This window comes from Arvicola amphibius, chromosome 15, assembly GCF_903992535.2.
Source record: "Arvicola amphibius chromosome 15, mArvAmp1.2, whole genome shotgun sequence".
Taxonomy (NCBI): domain Eukaryota; kingdom Metazoa; phylum Chordata; class Mammalia; order Rodentia; family Cricetidae; genus Arvicola; species Arvicola amphibius.
In genome coordinates, this window is record NC_052061.1 from 4485878 (window position 1) to 4502769 (window position 16892).

General features: G+C 48.8%; 1 protein-coding gene across 2 annotated transcripts; it reads right to left on the reverse strand.

The window, feature by feature from the left end:
• Positions 1-4109: 4109 nt before the first annotated feature.
• LOC119802337 (testis, prostate and placenta expressed) lies at positions 4110-12486 on the reverse strand. Of its 2 annotated transcripts, none has more exons than XM_038313337.1 (7): positions 12264-12486; positions 6080-6141; positions 5659-5833; positions 5318-5379; positions 5147-5211; positions 4945-4977; positions 4110-4140 (listed from the first exon to the last, which is right to left on the reverse strand). In XM_038313337.1, exons 1-7 carry the CDS (start codon positions 12484-12486, stop codon positions 4110-4112), a joined length of 651 nt encoding a protein of 216 aa, XP_038169265.1. The 2 variants fall into 2 exon arrangements, with proteins under 2 accessions (XP_038169265.1, XP_038169264.1); XM_038313336.1 differs by having other exon boundaries at positions 5147-5246; positions 5284-5379.
• Between the last annotated feature and the right edge of the window lie 4406 nt (positions 12487-16892).

A 16892-nucleotide genomic window follows, 5' to 3' on the forward strand; every position in this document is an offset into this window, starting at 1 on the left:
CCCTGGAGCTCCACCTGCACACATGTGGAAGACAGGCAATGTGGCCAGGACATCCCTGGCATTCTGGCTCCAGGTCACTTTTCTGGCCACGACTGTCCCTGACACCCAGTCTGGCACGGGGATCAAGGCAACAAAATGTTCCTCCTGCCCCAGTTGGTGCTCAGCTCCCGGACAGATCCAAACTACTGTTGTCTGTCTTCCCGTGCAGGCAGAGAGAGGGGTAAATCCTTAAAGGGCTTGCCCTCGTGGTACTGCCACAGAAGGTCACCTCCTTCCTGGCCCATAACACTGCTCTCCTCCAGAGCTGACTGACGACGTCCCACCCAGCACTGCTCACCCTGTGACAGTCCAGAAGGCCCCCAGCCACCCTCAACCAAGCATTTCAGTCCCTAGAGGTCACAACCCCAGGAAGAGCCTTGACTGCTGTCAGTCTGCATCTCCAGAGGCTTCTGCTGCTGTATCCTGTATAAACGGCAGTCTGTGGGGACAGGGTTGTGGGGTCTCCCCTTCCCTATGTCCCCGCCCAACCCTGGCTCTGCATTCCTGCCTTTGTTACCTCCATGACCATAACTGAGCACCGCTGTTTGCCAGGCACAAGACAAGAGCTTCAGACAAGAGTTTAAATGAGTCAGAAGTAGAGTGGGGTGAGAAGGTCCAGTTAGCGCAGTACCTGCTGCTCAAGCATGGGGACCTGAGTTTGAATACCCAACACCTACATGGTTGTATCCGTAGGCTGGGAGTACAGGTAGGGGAATGATGGGACATATGGGCATTCCTGGAGCTCCTACCACTCAGTCTAGCCATTTGGTGAACACTGGATTCAGTGAGAAACCCTGTTTCAAAAGTGAGGTGTGGAGTGATTGAGGACACCATGTGACCGCTAGCCTCCACATGTATGTGCAGCCACAGGCGAACACAGTAAAAATGGCCACTGCCATCTGGGACTGTCCCACATCTTCACCGTGCCCCATCTCAGCTTGAGCATTATTTCTGAGCCCACCCGAGCCCCTGGGCTAGGATGCATTTCCCCATGCTGCTCTGTAATAAACACTGTTTCTTTCTTTCTTTCTTTTTTTTTTTTTTTTTTTTGGTTTTTCGAGACAGGGTTTCTCTGCAGCTTTTTTAGAGCCTGTCCTGGACCTAGCTCTTGTAGAACAGGCTGGCCTCGAACTCACAGAGATCCGCCTGCCTCTGCCTCCCGAGTGCTGGGATTAAAGGCGTGCGCCACCACCGCCCGGCAACACTGTTTCCTTATAATAGGAATTTCACTGAGTTCAAATTTGCATTGATTCTGGAGACCCCAGACCCCATTCCTGAACCTCATAAAGGAGGTAAAAGGAGCTGGCAACTAAGACTGCTGGCCAGATATGTGCGTCCCCCTGAAACAGCCAAGGCCCCTGTGCTGTGGTCTTCGGAAAGAATGAGAGAAGGGAGCATGTGAAGCTCTTTAAGGCTGGGTTGGAAGGGGTGGGGAAAGCACTTCTAGTGGAAGGATGACTTTGAACAAAGTTTGGAACACTAGATTCTTAGAGTAGGACAGAGCAGGGAGGAAGCACGGTGGAGTCTGGAAACGCCAGGGAACTGATTGTGTTCAGGTCCAAAGGGCCTAGAGATGAGGTCATGCTGGCTGCACTATCCCCAAGGTTACAACTGCAATAAAGATTTCCCATGGGATCTGTTTATATAGCGAGCCATGAACCCCTGAAGGTAAAGAGGTGGTCAAGGCAGTGAGGTAGCGACCATCACTAGTACTTCTGAGAGCATTCCTATGTCTGTTTCTCAGGCTAGTCCCAAACTACTGGGCTGTCTGTCAAGCCTCAGCCTCCAGATTGTCTGGACTATATACCACCAACCTTGGCTTCTTAGTTTTTTAACGGGACATCCCTTCTAAGCCCATCTTTAGTCCCCAGTTCCAGGAAGCACCCCTGCTTTCGTCCCCACTCTTGGCTTGTTTCTCAGAGCAGGAAAGAAGCAGAATGAAGTGGTCACCATTCCTCTGTTTTCAATTCCCAGCTTCGCTAGTCACCGGCTGTGTGGTCTTGGGCCAATCACAGCTTTCTCAAGCCCATTTATTTAGACTTCTGTGAATGAGTGCTTTACCTGTGTGCTTGTATGTGCACCACCTGTGTGCCTGGTGCCCCTTGGAGGTCAGAAGAGGGTTATATCCCCAGGAATTAGAGTTAAGATGGTTCTGAGCCTCCATGTGGGAGCTGAGACCTGAACCTGGGTTCTCTAGAACAGCAGCCAGCACTCAACCCCTGAGCCATCTCTTCAGCTCCAAGTCCATTTAATTAACCAGCTGGTAAATGGATTTAAAACGACTTACCTCATGGGGCCTGGGAAGCACTTAAAAACTTAATAAAAAGTATATGCTCAATTGTTTTTGCTTATGCTTTCTACTCCCTTTATTGTTAGGCATCGTTTCTATTTCTTGTATTTGTGAAGTTGGTATTAAACGTACAGCCAGTGGACAAGAGCCTTACTTACTGCTATGGGTTGTCCCTTGCGGAATCCTGGACTAGGGGAATGTGGTTTGGGGTTTAAAGTGGCTTGGCCTGCAACTGTTTTTCTCATTGGGCTCAAAGCACCAATTAAGCAGGGTCTGTGTCACCTGAGTGCTCAGTAGAGCACTGGCCCAGGCAAAGGCCCCAAAGCTGGGCCACATTATGTGGTGAACCTTCTTAGTCATTCTGGGTCAAGGAAGCAGGCCCAGAAAAAAAAAATCCCAGTCACTCAGTTCTTGCTCCATCAGAGCTCCAAGTGTTCCTTCCAAATGACAGAGAAGAAATGGGCCAGCCGGAGATTCCCAGCAGGGATGCTGAAGTCCTGCCTTGGGTGACCATTGCTCTGACACCTCAGGGGCTCTGCCATTGGCTTCCCAATGCTGTTCACTGAATTTGCATGAAGGAGGCAAATCCTTCCCAGGTTCCTGCCCGGTTGTCTGCAGGACAGCAGATACTAGATGATAATGTATTCTGACCAGTGAGGCCATTTTCCTCTCAATTCCTTCCTACGGAAGGCATTAGCCTTGGCATGCAAGAGCTGTGCAATGGATTCAGGAAGGAAGGAGTGAGTGATGAATTCCTAACGCCTACGGATGCCAACTTTGCTGAGGATAAGAAGAAAACAAGGGGTCTATCCTTGGAATACACGACAGCGTGTGGACATGTGACTTGGCATGTGATTTCAGGTTTGCAGGTACCTGAGGCTCCAGGGGAACTTCAGGAACAGGAATCCTGTACTGAGTTCTTGAGCTTAGTGGCTATTTGTCCCAGCTGGGACTCTCCCTGCAGTCTGCCCTCTGGTAGGGTGAGATACAGAAGACCCAGGAGTATGTACAGATGTCAGCTGCCCTAACATAGCACCGGGCTGTGAGACCCTCTTCCCTGAGGGTCCCCCGCACCTAGGTCATCATGTTCATGATTACAGAATGGGTTTAGGACGAGGGTGTATGTTGAGGGACAGATGAGGGCCAGTCGCACTGCTGAAGAGGAAAGCAGATTGCCTTCTATTTCGGTGATAAATTCCTTAGTGCCTTGAAGAGTCCAGAATGCTCTCACCTCATCCAGGTTTATATTTGAAACTTGCTGCTTCATAGGGAATAGATGGCACAAGCCTAACCTGCCCACTCCCTTTCAGGGAAGCTCTGGGTACCAGGAAACCCATTCCAGAGAGGTGTCACAGATCCCTCTCTCAGCCCCTTCTTTCCACTTAGTGCTCAAACTCAGGTGGAGGTTGCAAATTCAGGATCTTGGTTAGGGGTTGCAGGTAAGGGAAAGAAGCACAAGGGAGAGAGCCAGATCCCAGCCCGCCCAAGTGCCTCAGCCCCAACTAGACTTGAGCCTCAGGCCTGATATTCTACGCAAGGCCACAGAACATCTATCACTAGCCCCTACACACCCTCTTCCCATTCCCTAGGTGTTGGCAAAGAGCAGACAAGGGTAATGATAGACGATCAATATACACACACAGAGCCTAGGGCCTCTCTAAAGAAGCAATAAGTTTATTTCTTGAACTGAACTCCCGGGGAGATGGATGACGCCACCATATGCCCTCTGTCCCGCTAGGGGACCTGGAGGTGGCGCAGTCCAGCCTTCCCCACCCACAGATTAATGCCAGGGAGTCAGGTAGTTGACACGACTGTAGAGAGAAAGAGGAGTGGCATGGGAAACCCAGGGTGCTCTCAAGAAAAAGCAAGCTTTTCTTCCCACGCTCCACCACCACCCCAAAGCCCACCTCTCTGCCCTCAGGGATCTAAAAATAGTTTCCATCCCGGCTATGTGCCCAAGAGCCTTCAATAGCCCCCTATTTCCTTTCGTATCTTTTTGACTATTTTCTTCCTCTCTAATGTACCTCATACTATTCCCCAATGATTCCCCCACGTCAACTGCTTCATAGGTTTTCAGTCATGTATGAGCCTACTCTAGCATCACACAGTAACAATACGCAAAGTTTTCCTCCGTGTGAGCTGGGGAAGGCAGCTTTCGGGAACAGGAAAGGGCACTCCGGAAATTACAAGCTACAAGAGGTGAAGCGGAGTGTGTGCTGTAGGGAGAGACAGAGTGCATGGTTGTGCCTGTGTGTGTGTGTGTGTGTGTGTGTGTGTGTGTGTGTGTGTGTAGGGTATGGGGTCGCATCGTGGAGTCTGCCGCACAGGGCATGGCTGGAGAGATGAGTTTCTCAGCACTTCCACTTTGTACCTAGCCTTTAACTAAAGGTGACCCTGCTGGGGATGCTATCACGCAGCAGGAAGCAGATGGCAGTTCCTTCCTTCTCCATCCTCCCAGGCCCCCTCCTTCTGGCCTCCACTGGGCCAATCCTGGTGAGAAATGCACCCCTAGCCTGGGCCCACTAAGTAGTAGGTTGATACTTGGCTGAGCATCTTCAAGTCCCCCCTTCCCAGGGGGCGTGGCCGGCTGTGGCCAGGGCGGGGCCATTCTCTACCTGTAGTGGGAGCCAAAGCGTCGGAATGCGTTCCTGAGAAAGAACGAAGAAAAACTCTGCTGAACTCGGCTCCCAGAGCTTGGAAGTGCCAGGCGACAGGCGCCGGTTCGGTAGGAATTCAGTATCTGTCCTACAGTTACAATCCCCCCCTTCCCTGCTCGGGGATCGGGGTCCCGTAGGGGTCCCGCGTGGTGTCACTTACAGCGAGTCGAAAGGCAGGGGCTTCTGTCCGTAGCGGTCCAGGCTGGGGTTCTGGTTGAGGCAGTACTGGGGCAGGCCACAGGAATGGGGACCTGTAAGCCCTCAGGGCGCGGACCCCAGCAGCCGCTCCCTCCCAACCACCCAGGTCGGGTCTACGTGCATTTTTCCCTACCCGCCAGTTCTGGGTCACGTCAGGCTTCAAGTACCGCACCGCATAGCCACTGAAACTCTCCACTGTGAAGAGAACCCACCTTGGGGACCTAGATCCGAAGAAAACCTGGCCTGCCCTCATTTAAGCTCCGCCCCGCTGGAGCCCTGCTTGGCTCTCAGGCCCAGCCCCAGTGGCTTCCCTGACCTGGAGTTCTCCAACCCCAACCTGGTCCCTGTGCTTGCGTTGCTGGTCCTTGGGCCCATGTCCCTTATTCCTTCATTCCTTGCTTTAGAATGTCATCAACCTGCGGGAGATCTCCCCCCCTCTCTAGGGCACCCTTTGTGATTAGTAGACTGACTGACCCCTCTTGTTGACGCAAGGTAACTTGAACTCTCCGGACCTGGACACGAATTTAGACCAGTCTTCGATGGCACGCGTGTAGCAGGGCCAGTCGACCCGGTTGATGCCTGGTGCGATGGGTACCATTTTTCCTTCGCGGTACTTATGACAGAGCTTCTGGCCGGTTCCTGTGAAGTCCTATGGAACGATGGATCATAATGGTAGATGCAAGATCCTGGGGGCTTCCTGAGCTGACACTAGGCCCATTGGACTGGGGGAGGGGAGATACAGTAAACCAGGGCCTGGATTGCATGGGGAGGTGAAGTCCCTGGTAGGCGGCTAGGCATATGCTCAGGAAGTAGAGCCCTGGACCAGAAGTGCCTAGGCATCAGTACAGACTGGTGCCCCTGAGCCCATCCACGGCTGAGGACAAAGTACACTCACCAGGCATTGCAGGGGTTTGTTGGGGACTCCCAGGAGCGTGAAGTGGGCCTTGTTAAAGTCATCTGTTGAAAGATGATAAAGGTGTCCCTTTCAGGAGCTCTTACAGGCCCACCCTAGAGGCTTGACCCACACTGTGCACCTTACAAGAGGAAAAAAATGTTTTGCCGGGTGTGGTGGCTTGTGACTTTACTCCCAGCTATCAGGAGGCAAAGACAGACAGATCTCTGGGTGTTCAAGGTCAACCTGATCTACATCTCAAGTTCCAGGCCAACTAAGATTACACAGTGAGATTCTGTCTCAAAGAAAAAAAAGTTAGGGTTTCTTTTTTTTGGGGGGGGGGGTGGGTTCGAGACAGGGTTTCTCTGTAGCTTTGGAGCCTGTCTGGAACTAGCTCTTGTAGTGGTCTCGAACTTAGAAAGATCCGCCTGCCTCTGCCTCCCAAGTGCTGGGATTAAAGGTGTGCGCCACCACCGCCCAGTTAGTTTTTAAATATTTAAGATAAAACAACATCAATATCTCTTACAAATAAAATGCAATAGAAAAAAAAATAAAATGCAATAGAGACCAATATGAAGACTTAAAAGTACTAGAAGAAAATGTGGACAAACTCCTCTATAAACCTGGGACAGAAGGACTTAATTCCCTTAAAAAGCCAGAAGTTGAAATAAAAGACCAATAACTTTGAGCACACAAAAATAAACACAAACCTAGCAAAAAGATCAGAGGGTAAAAGGCACTTGACTGATGGCCTCATGGCCTTCTACCCACAGGAGGGAAGAAGAGAACTGGCCCCTAAGAGTTATCCTCTGACCTCCAAGAATGAACCGTGGCCTATCAGCACGTGTATGTGTGTTAATAATAAGATCAAAAATAAGCACAAGAGGAGTCAAAAGACAAAGGAGCCAGGCGGTGGTGGCACATGCCTTTAATCCCAGCACTTGGGAGGCAGAGGCAGTGGATCTCTGTGAGTTCAAGGCCAGCCTTGTCTACAAAAGCTAGTTCCAGGACAGGCACCAAAGCTACAGAGAAACCTTGTCTCAAAAAAACAAAACAACAACAACAAAAAAACAAAGGAAAAATATACCGATTTTACAGAAGAGATAATTTCCTTAATGTTAGAGGGGCTCCTAGGAATCAGGACAATACAAAACAAAACAAAAACCAGGAAGGAAACATGGATAAATGGCTTAGTTAAGTAGTTCATACACAAATACTAGAAATACATTTGACTTCATGGTCCCTAAACACATAAAAAGACACCCTGTTTCATTTACAAGATGAATGTACATTTAAGTTACATTAATATTTCAATTTCCTCCACTTATTAGACCAGACTGGGAACAATGCAAACATTAGTATAGCTTTAAGAAATAGGCCCCTCAGGGGCTGGAAAGATGGCTCAGTGGTTAAGAGCACTGACTGCTCTTCTAGAGGACCAGGGTTCAATTCCCAGCACCCATATGGCAGCTTACAACTGTCTGTAATGCCAGGATCCAGCACCCTCACACAGATATATACAGGCTAAAACACCAATAAAATAATTTTAAAAAAAGAAAAGAAATAGGCCCCTCAGCATACATTACTGGAGGCTGTGTGAATTGATTAGAGCCTACAGACAGCAGTCCAGGAAACATTAAAATAAAAAGAATTGCAAATATGCACACGTCCTTTGACTCCACAAATGATGTCAAAAGAAGGGGACCCATTTTCATGTTTGTAACAGCAAAAGAACGTAAGCATTGGTCATTAAACCAAATAAACCCAATCATACCTGCGCTAGGGAACTGTGGAGAGTAGCACTTGAAGAAGGATTGTGAGTCTGAGAGCGGTGTGGGCTATCTCATGAGACTTGGTTTCAAAAATCTAAGGGCTAGGGTATACCTCAATGGTAAAGAAATTGCCTAGTTTGTGTAGACCCTGTCTTCAATCCCCAGAAGAACAACAAAAAGTATTCATTTGAGTTGACATAGGTCTAGGATCTTTAAGTCTTGAGACTGTAATGGTCTGTCCTGTCCCTTTAAGAGACAAGCTCCACCCACTCCCCCTTCCACCACTGAGGCAGGCAGATCTTCCTTCTTTCCTACAGCCCAAGCTCTCTTCTTTTCCATCTCTCTCCCAAAGAGGTAGCTGCTGCTGTGGCTCCTCTCCTCCCCCCACCTCTTTTTCTCCCCTTCCCCCTTTCCCCTCCATAGGCTACTAAATAAATATCCAACCTCACTTTGCATGGTGTACCTATCAGTCTCTGTCCCTCACCTGCCACTCTGGGGCTCCCTATTGCCCACTGCAGCCGCTCGGGGACCTGCAACATTTTACTTTTACCATTACAGAGGCTATTGGAGACCAAGAAGAGTTGACACTCAGGTCACCACTTTAACCAAATCGCCAAAGGTAGCACCATAAACAATGAAGAATTTAGTGGCCGTCTTACATTGTCAGGTCACCTATGAAATGCTCAAGGTGGATAATCAATCCTTTAGATCCAGCTTTCATGTAACGAATTAAAGAATACCCTGGAAACAATTGCTGAAACTCACCATAGAGGATTGTCTACAATGCTGCTGTTTTGACTCCCTTAAAAAGTCAATAATAGTCCGGCAGTGGTGGCGCACATCTTTAATCTCAGCACATCAGAAGCAGAAGCAGAAGCAGGCGGATCTTTGTGAGTTCAAGGCCAGCCTGGTCTGCAGAGTGAGTTTCAGGACAGCCAGGGCTGCACAGAGAAACCATGTCTTGAAGAACAAAATGAAACAAAACAAAATAGGACATCCTTCTCCAGGGCCTGGTTGGAGAGACAGTTAAGAACTAGAAAAGATCATGTTGAATAAAGTAACCAAGACCCAGAAAGATAAAGGTCATAATTCTCTCTCATCTGAGATTTCTAGTCCGAAGCCTTTGGATGTGAGTGCACAACCTGGAGTTACTGCAGTACCAGGAAAATGAAAAGAGAACACAGGTGGGAGGCAACAGAGAAGAAAATATCAGAGTACAAATGATATGAAGGAGGAAGTGGGGAAAATGGAGGGACATTAGTTAGGGAAGAGAGACAAATAGGGAAAGAGAAGGGAAGGAATAAAATAACAATAAGGATATCATACTATTATTTAACTACAAAAAATACCTATAATACAACACACACATATTTCCATCTGGGCTGACAATGCCCCCTCCAAGTGCCATAGACCAACCTTAAAAAGCAAAACAAATAAGCAAACAAAACTAACACCGGGCATGAGAAGCTCTCTTCTGAATTCCTGGTCAAGGTTGTCCAAGAGACTCCCAAAACATTATAGATTATTGGTGTTCCACTTGGTTGCCTCCCAGCGGTGGCTATGGCTAAAGGACTCTATGCACTTTGACCAGGATCCAGAGCACCCAAGTTGGATCTGCCCCAAAAGCCTCTTATCTGAGGACTAGCTTTCATGGGCCCTTCTTGTAAACTTTCCAAAGGAGGAAAGCAACTAACAGTCCTACCCAGCTATGATACTATGAACCACAACAATGGCCACCATGCCATGATAACCCTGAGGGTGCAAGAGTAGCAATAGTAGCAAGCATAACTTGGCAGTGACCAACAGCTCTCTAATTAGGCTTAATACCTACTCAACAGGAGGGAAGCCATGCCTGGGTGGAAAGCTAACCAACTATTTGGGGTTAGAGAAGTCATTGATCTTGGAGAACCCACAACTGCCACTTTGCTAAACCAGCATTACCCCTTACTACTTTCTAAATATTTATCCTTATATGTAAGGTAAATGCAATTTTCCTCCTCTCATCAAGGAAACTTCTCTTTGTAGTAGATGGAGATTCTTGCTAGAGGCTGCTCATTTCATTCCTGGACGCCCAGGCCAGAAATAATCACTCAGAAACTATATTAATTAAATCATGGTTTGGCCAATCACTTAAGCATATTCCTAGCTAGTTCTTATATCTTAAATCAACCCATTTCCATCATTTTATATTTTACCACAAGGTTCGTGGTTTACCAGCAAGGTTCCAGTGTGTCTGTCTCCTGTGGTGGCTACACGACGTCCCCTTGACTCCACCTACTTTCTCCCAGCATTCAATTTAGTTTTCCCTGCCCATCTCTATTCTGTCCTATCACAGGCCAGAGTAGCTTCTTTATTCATTAACCAATAAAAGCATCACATATACAGAAGGACTTCCCACACCAGGAGGCCATTACAGAAAACCACAGTTGATCAAAATGGGGACTTGCAGTGTCTTATTCCAAGTGATACATCTTTAATGCAACTCTTGCAAGGCTCAGGAATCATCGTGGAAGAGGGAGCAGAACGAGCCAGAGGAGCAGAAATTTTGCTGTGAGATTGTGTCTCCTAGGAATTGTCAGTGAAGCTAGACCTGTGAAATCTCACTAACATAGCTGCACATATATGACCTGATCAAGGATGGCACCAATCGACATCTAACATGGAAGCAGGGAAGGTCACAAAGTCTCAAGCATAGACAAAGAACTACAGTATCTAAGGAAGGCAGAGAGTGGGAGAAATAGTCTTTCCCAGGGAAGAGTGGCTCTCTGATACCAAGTAGTCAGGCCCGAAAACACACATACATTATACAGACTGAGCATATTATATTTGATTATATTTGGGAGTATGTATGTATGTGACGGCAAGTAAAGAAAAAAAGGCATGATTTTGAGGGAGAGCCCGGGGAAGTATATAGGAGGTTTTGGAGAGCGGAAAGTGAAGGGGGGACATGATGTAATCTTAATCTTAAATACAAAAAATTATAATAAAAAGCCAATAGTCCAAGGAAAAAATAGAAACGATGGAAAATCATTTTAGGCTAATATACCTGATGCATAACCCTCAATTCAACCCCATTCCCATTTTAAACTATAAAATACATATTTGTAGACTCCAGGGGAGATTTTAAGGGTGCTGGTTTAGAGTTATTGTGGAATTATTGTTAACTTTCCTAGGTATGATAATGGTATCATGTCACAAAGGGGGCTGGAAACTAACTCCCTGGCATGCACATGTGTGTGTGTGTGTGTGTGTGAATGTGAGAGAAACAGGGAGAAAAGAGAGAGAAAGGAAAAGAGGAGGCAGGAGAAAAAAGGAGGATACAGGAGAGAGAGCAGAGAGAGGGAGAGAGAGAAATGGAGAAAAGAAAGAAAGCAAGAGATAGCATGTGAATAATACAAACTACAACCGACCTCCGGCGGGCAGAAGGAAAGGAGCTCAGAACACTGCCGTTTCAACATTTTTCTGTTTGAAAAATCTTAGAAAGTCAGGGAACAAAAGACTGTGTTTCTGTATCAAGTGTAGTGGTGTGGACCGCCAATCCCTGCTGAAACGGAGGTTGAACAAAAGGACAGCTTGAGTTCAGGAGTTCAAGGTCAGCCAGGACAGCATAGCAAGTCACAGTCTCAAAGACTGGTGGCGCAGGGGTGATAGTTCAGTTAGTAAGGTGCTTGCTATACAAACATGAGGACATAAGGTCTGGTCCCGGCACACTCATGAAAAGCTGAGTGTGGTGGGAGACACTTGTCATCCTAGTGTGCAGAGAGGACAGGAGGATCCCAGCATTTGCTGGGCAGCCAGTCCAGCCTAGCTGATGAACCCGTCTCAAACCCACGGTGAACAGCAACCAAAGAACGACACCTGAGTTTTTTCCCCTGAACTGTACGTGCGCGCAGCTTAAGCCCTCCTCCTCCACATGACAGGCCAATCAGGAATGAGGCTACATATCTGAGACAGGAGGAGCAGAGTTTAAGGCCAGCCTGGGCTACGTGTTGCGATGCAGTGGGTACGTTGTTTTCAGAATTCCAAGCCGAAGAAACCTTATTTTGTTAAAACCTAAAGGAAGTAAAAGAACTCTGCCCCCCCACTACAGCAGCAGCAGCAGCAGCAGGGTTCTCTGCCCATCAGTCGCGCAGTAGCAGGGTAACCTGCCCTTCACCCTTAGTTCACGCTGCCTCACATAGCCCTGGGAGTGGGGAGGCAGGCTCTGTACTGGTCCCCATTTTTCTGCTCAGGAAGCAGTGGGCAGATCTTGGAGGAACCTTCTGGAAGGGAGTAAAGAGCTGGGCTGGCCTCCATCATTTCTTCATCTGCCTCTTGCCCCCAGCCTTTTCCTCCAATATCTCCGGCTTGCGAGCCACCCTTGCTCCAAAGGCAAACAGGAGACCCTTGAGCTGCTGGTGGCGATGTGGCCTGACCTTTGGAGCAATAGGTGGAAGATTGGGAATGCTCATCCGATAGGCAGCCCTTGACACTGTCCATGTCCATGCGCCGCAACGTGGGCAGGGCTGGGTGGTAGAGCTGGTGCTTCACACCGGCGAGTGGGTTGCGCACGCGCTCCAGCGGGAGGAGGATGGCTGGGGAAGCATACACATGGGCGGAGCCATCTTCCCAGGGCACCACGTCGATGATTCGGGCCATTGCTGGGGAGCAGAGGGGTTGAGTTAGACGTCCTTACATATAGGCACACGTTCTTGGTCTACAGGTTGATTTAACTTTCTGTCAAGCATTTATTGTGTATCTTCTGTAGGCCCAGTGATTTTTCAGGAACTCCACTTGGGTAGCAGGGATATACAAAAAAACAGATGTGTGTGTGTGTGTGTGTGGGGGGGTCTAAGAGGCCTGAAGTTGGGGCACTCCAGGAACTGTCTGAGATTTAAATATTGAACAGGAAAAGGCCACAGTAAAGCCACTTAGAATGTAGTTTAGACTGTGGTATGTCTTGTGACACTACGTAGCCAATTCTGGATTTGCCTTGGTTATATCTAGCATTTGCCCCAAATGGTAGAGATAGATGACAAGACTGGTTTTTTTGGTTTTGTTTTGTTTTGCTTTGTTTTTTATTTTTTTTATTTTTTGAGACAGAGTTTCTCTGTGGCTTTGAAAACTGTCCTGGAACTAGCTCTGTAGATCAGGCTGGCCTCGAACTCACAGAGATCTACCTGCCTCTGCTTCCCAAGTGCCGGGATTAAAGGCGTGCGCCACCACAGCCCAGCTGAGACTGTTTTTAAAAGGGGAGAAATATGACAGATCTGAATTAGAAAAAGATGGATGGTTACCTAGTGCCTCTCTTTTAAAAAGCAGACATGCCCTGGAGGCCCCCTTTTTAGTCTTTTGTACCTTAGTGAGATTTTGTTGACTCTACTTCCTGACCCCCAAGTTAGAGGTGAAAAAATGGAGATAGGGTTAGGTAGGAAGGAGGGGAGAGGAACTTGACCATGGAGGACCAGGAAGGGGCATGGCGAGAAAGTATGGGAAGCTGTCTCAGAGACGCCAGCACACGAGGACCGACAGGATGGTAGAACAGAGAGAAAGGAAGAGAGCTCCCTGCTGCCGTCGACCCACACCCACTACCTCGTCTGCAGGGCACGGGCCAGATGCACAGGCAGAAGAACCTTCTCTTCTGCTGCTCAGGGAGCAGAGGAAGGGAGGCGGGTGGGCCTTGTGGACAGCTTCAGAGACAAAGCCTACCGCAGCCTGATTGTGAGGGCGCAGCTCCCAGGTAACCCTGGCAACACAGGCTGCCAGAGATCCCTTTCCCTGAAAGCTTTGGGGGGGGGTCTCCATGGTTGCTACACAAGCCAAGCACCTTGGGATGCCAGAACTGGGGCTCTATGAAGGTGACCTGGCCACACAAGGGCAAGCATAGCTGCTGGGCCCACTCAATGCTGAGCCACTGTGCTTGCTCTTTGAACTTGTCACAGCTATTGTCATCTGAGAGGAGGGAACCCTAACTGAGAAAATGCCTTTATAAGATTGGGCTGTAGAACATTTTCTCAATTAGTGATTGATGGGGGAGGGCCCAGCCCATGGTGGGTGGTGCTGTCCCTGGGTTGGTGGTCCTGGGTTCGATAAGGAAGGAGGCTGAGCAAGCCATGAAGAGCAAGCCAGTAAGCAGAACACCTCCGTGGCCTCTGCATCAGCTCCTGCCTCCAGGTTCCTGCCCTGTTTGCATTCCTATCCTGGCTTCCTTCAATGATGAACGGGGATTTGGAAATATAAGCCAAGTAAACACTTTACAAGTTGCTGTGGTCTCGGTGTTTTATCACAGTAATAGTAGCCCTAACCAGGACAGGGACACTAGTCTAGTTACTACTGCCTCTCTCTGGCCCCATGAGCACTATTTGTTTTAGGCAAGGACCCTAGAGCAACGGGGCTGCTTGGGAGCCTGGAGGGCCCCCTGTCCCCATGAATCTCAGGGAAGCTGTCTTTGGTCTTTGGGGGGTGGAGATTAGCTAGCCTCCAGGGTCAGGGCAGGGATCAGGAAGAGTGGTGGCCTCAGCAGGCTAGGGATTAGCAGATGATACTTCACCCCACCCCCCTCCCACTCCACCTCACTACCTGGGGAGCTGCAGCCTCCTTTCCCCCCAGGAAAGCCAGGCTGTGGGTATCCTAGCCCACAGCTTGACGCTCTGGGTTGAGAACAAGCCATCCCAAGGTTTGCAATCCTGGGGCTGCCTATTCTTTTGCATATATTAGCATTTGATCTGCATACACTTACAGGAGCGCTAAACCTGCCGTTCAGTATTTCCTGCTGTTTCACTGCCGTAGGATTGGGGGCTGCTCCTCTGTAGGGACCCAGAACCTAAGCAAGGCCTTCTCGTACAGAAACTTGCCCAGCGCTGACTCTGATTAGCACCCCCAACCTAAAGCACGACTCTTTGTCGTTTTGTTTTATTTCAAGATGGGATTTCTCTGTGTGGCCCTGGCTGTCCTGGAACTCGCTCTGTAGACCAGGCTGGCCTCAAACTCAGAGATTCGCCTACTTCTCTGCCTCTGGGATTAAAGGCATGCACCACTAATGCCCTGAAAGGTCCAACTCTTTTAATGTTAGAAAATAACTGGGCATAGTGGCACCCACCTTTAATCCCATTACTCAGGAGGCAGAGGCAAACCTATCTCTGTGAGTTCAGGAGCAGCCTGATCTACATAGTGAGTTCCAGGCCAACCAGGGCTACATAGAGTTATCCTGTTTCAAAAAGACCAAATTAAAAAAAAAAATACAGAAAGCATATAAATATACAATTTATAAATTTTATAAATTGAGACATATCCTCCACCCCTGACACCAGTAACTGCTACTCAGGTCCAGACACAGGGTACTAACTTTACAAAAGAGTTTAATGGTAAATTAAAAAGTGGAATATGAACTAAGCATGCTGGCATACAGCTATAATCGCAGCACCCCAGAGGTTGCGTTCAAACCGAACCATGGCCACAGGGTGTGTGGCCCTGTGTTGTACAGGACTACCCTCCCAGCTAAACAGCTGCCATCTCAGGGAGTTCTGCTGTGCCAATTTGCAAGAGATTATCTCCGCTGGGCTTGCTGACAATTGACATCCCCAGGGGGTAGGGCAGAGAATCACAGTTCTCACCTGTGTGTACCATGCTGCTCCCGACCACCTGTCACCGGAGACTCTGGCCTAACTGCTCCTGGCCTCAGAGGGGCTAGAGTATTTAGGTGAGGGAAGACCCTCCCAGGGCAGAGCAGCAAAGGCGCTCATCTATGCAGCTGTAAGAAAGTCTTCAGGCTGGACATTGGTGGCAGACGCCTTTAATCCCAGCGCTCCGAAGGCTGAGGGCAGGTGGAGCTCTGTGAGTTCGAGGTCAGCATGGTCTACAGAGTGAGTTCCAGCTGCAGAGAGAAACCCTGTCTCAAAACAAACAAACAACCGGGCGGTGGTGGCGCACGCCTTTAATCCCAGCACTCGGGAGGCAGAGGCAGGAGGATCTCTGAGTTCGAGGCCAGCCTGGTCTACAAGAGCTAGTTCCAGGACAGGCTCTAGAAACTACAGGGAAACCCTGCCTCGAAAAAAAAAGAAAAAGAAAAAGAAACAAACAAACAAACAAAAGTCTTCAACCCTGCTGGGAAAAGACTTTCTGGTGTGGACTCTTGGGGGGAGGAGCACCCACACTCCAGAAGTAACCTGTGGCCCACACTCTCTAAGGAAGTCTGATAAATGCTTTGGCTCCCCATAGTGAACTCTGGCGGAACTGTGCTGGGTTCGTCATTGGGACCGTGGGAGAGAAGATGTAGAAATTGCTTGTGTTTCCTCCAGGGAAGGAATTTTAGCAACATCCTGTCTCTGAAACACCCAAACAACAAGTTTACAGTATGATTGCTTCGTCTGGAAGAGCCCACCCTAGAAACGGTCTGAGAGAAGGGAACCAGTGCTGTTGAAGACTTGCGGACAGAGCTTGGTGCCCATGGTCGGAGTCAGAAACAAACATCACGTGCGCTTCCTAGATTCCACCTCTTCTATTGCTTTGATCTTCTGTGGCTGCAGTGAACAGTACCCTTGTTCCTTGTAAATGACTTGGTTTAAAGTGTTGTGTTACAGTAACAGAGGTGACAGGGCAATGGACTTCAGAGGAAATCCTAAACCAGTCTCATTCAGCAGGCTTATGGCTGACTCACAGGCACACAGCATCCTCAGGTTAAGTGACCCTAGAATCAGCTCGGTGCTACCACCTCACAGAGCCCCTCTCCCCTGGACCACTGCCCTTTGCACCCCCTCCTCCTGGATCTGTATTTCTTCTGAGAGTCCAGCCTCAGTTTCCCAATTTGGTCAGTTATCAGTCAGGCCTTGGAACCTGCGATGATCAAGACTGTTACTTTTGGGTTTTAACTTGGCTGATTAGGAATGCCCAGAGATTGGTAAAGCATGACTTCTGGGTGTGCCTGGGATGGTGCTTCCAGGCAAGCCTGGCATGCAGGTCAGAAAACTGAGGTCACCCCCTTATGTGTTTGGAATTAATCTGTTTGTTTAGTGTCTGGGAGGGAGCAGGATACAGGAGAGGAAAGAGGAGAAACTGTCTCTGATTCT

Excerpts from the sequence above, each read along its gene's own strand:
- LOC119802337 (XM_038313336.1), bottom strand. The coding sequence starts at position 12,486 with ATGGCCCGAATCATCGACGTGGTGCCCTGGGAAGATGGCTCCGCCCAT. Across the intron at positions 5,834-6,079 it reads ACAAACCCCTGCAATGCCTG|GACTTCACAGGAACCGGCCA; the intron begins GTGAGTGTACTT and ends ATCGTTCCATAG. Across the intron at positions 5,380-5,658 it reads ACCTTGCGTCAACAAGAGGG|TGGAGAGTTTCAGTGGCTAT; the intron begins GTCAGTCAGTCT and ends TTCTCTTCACAG.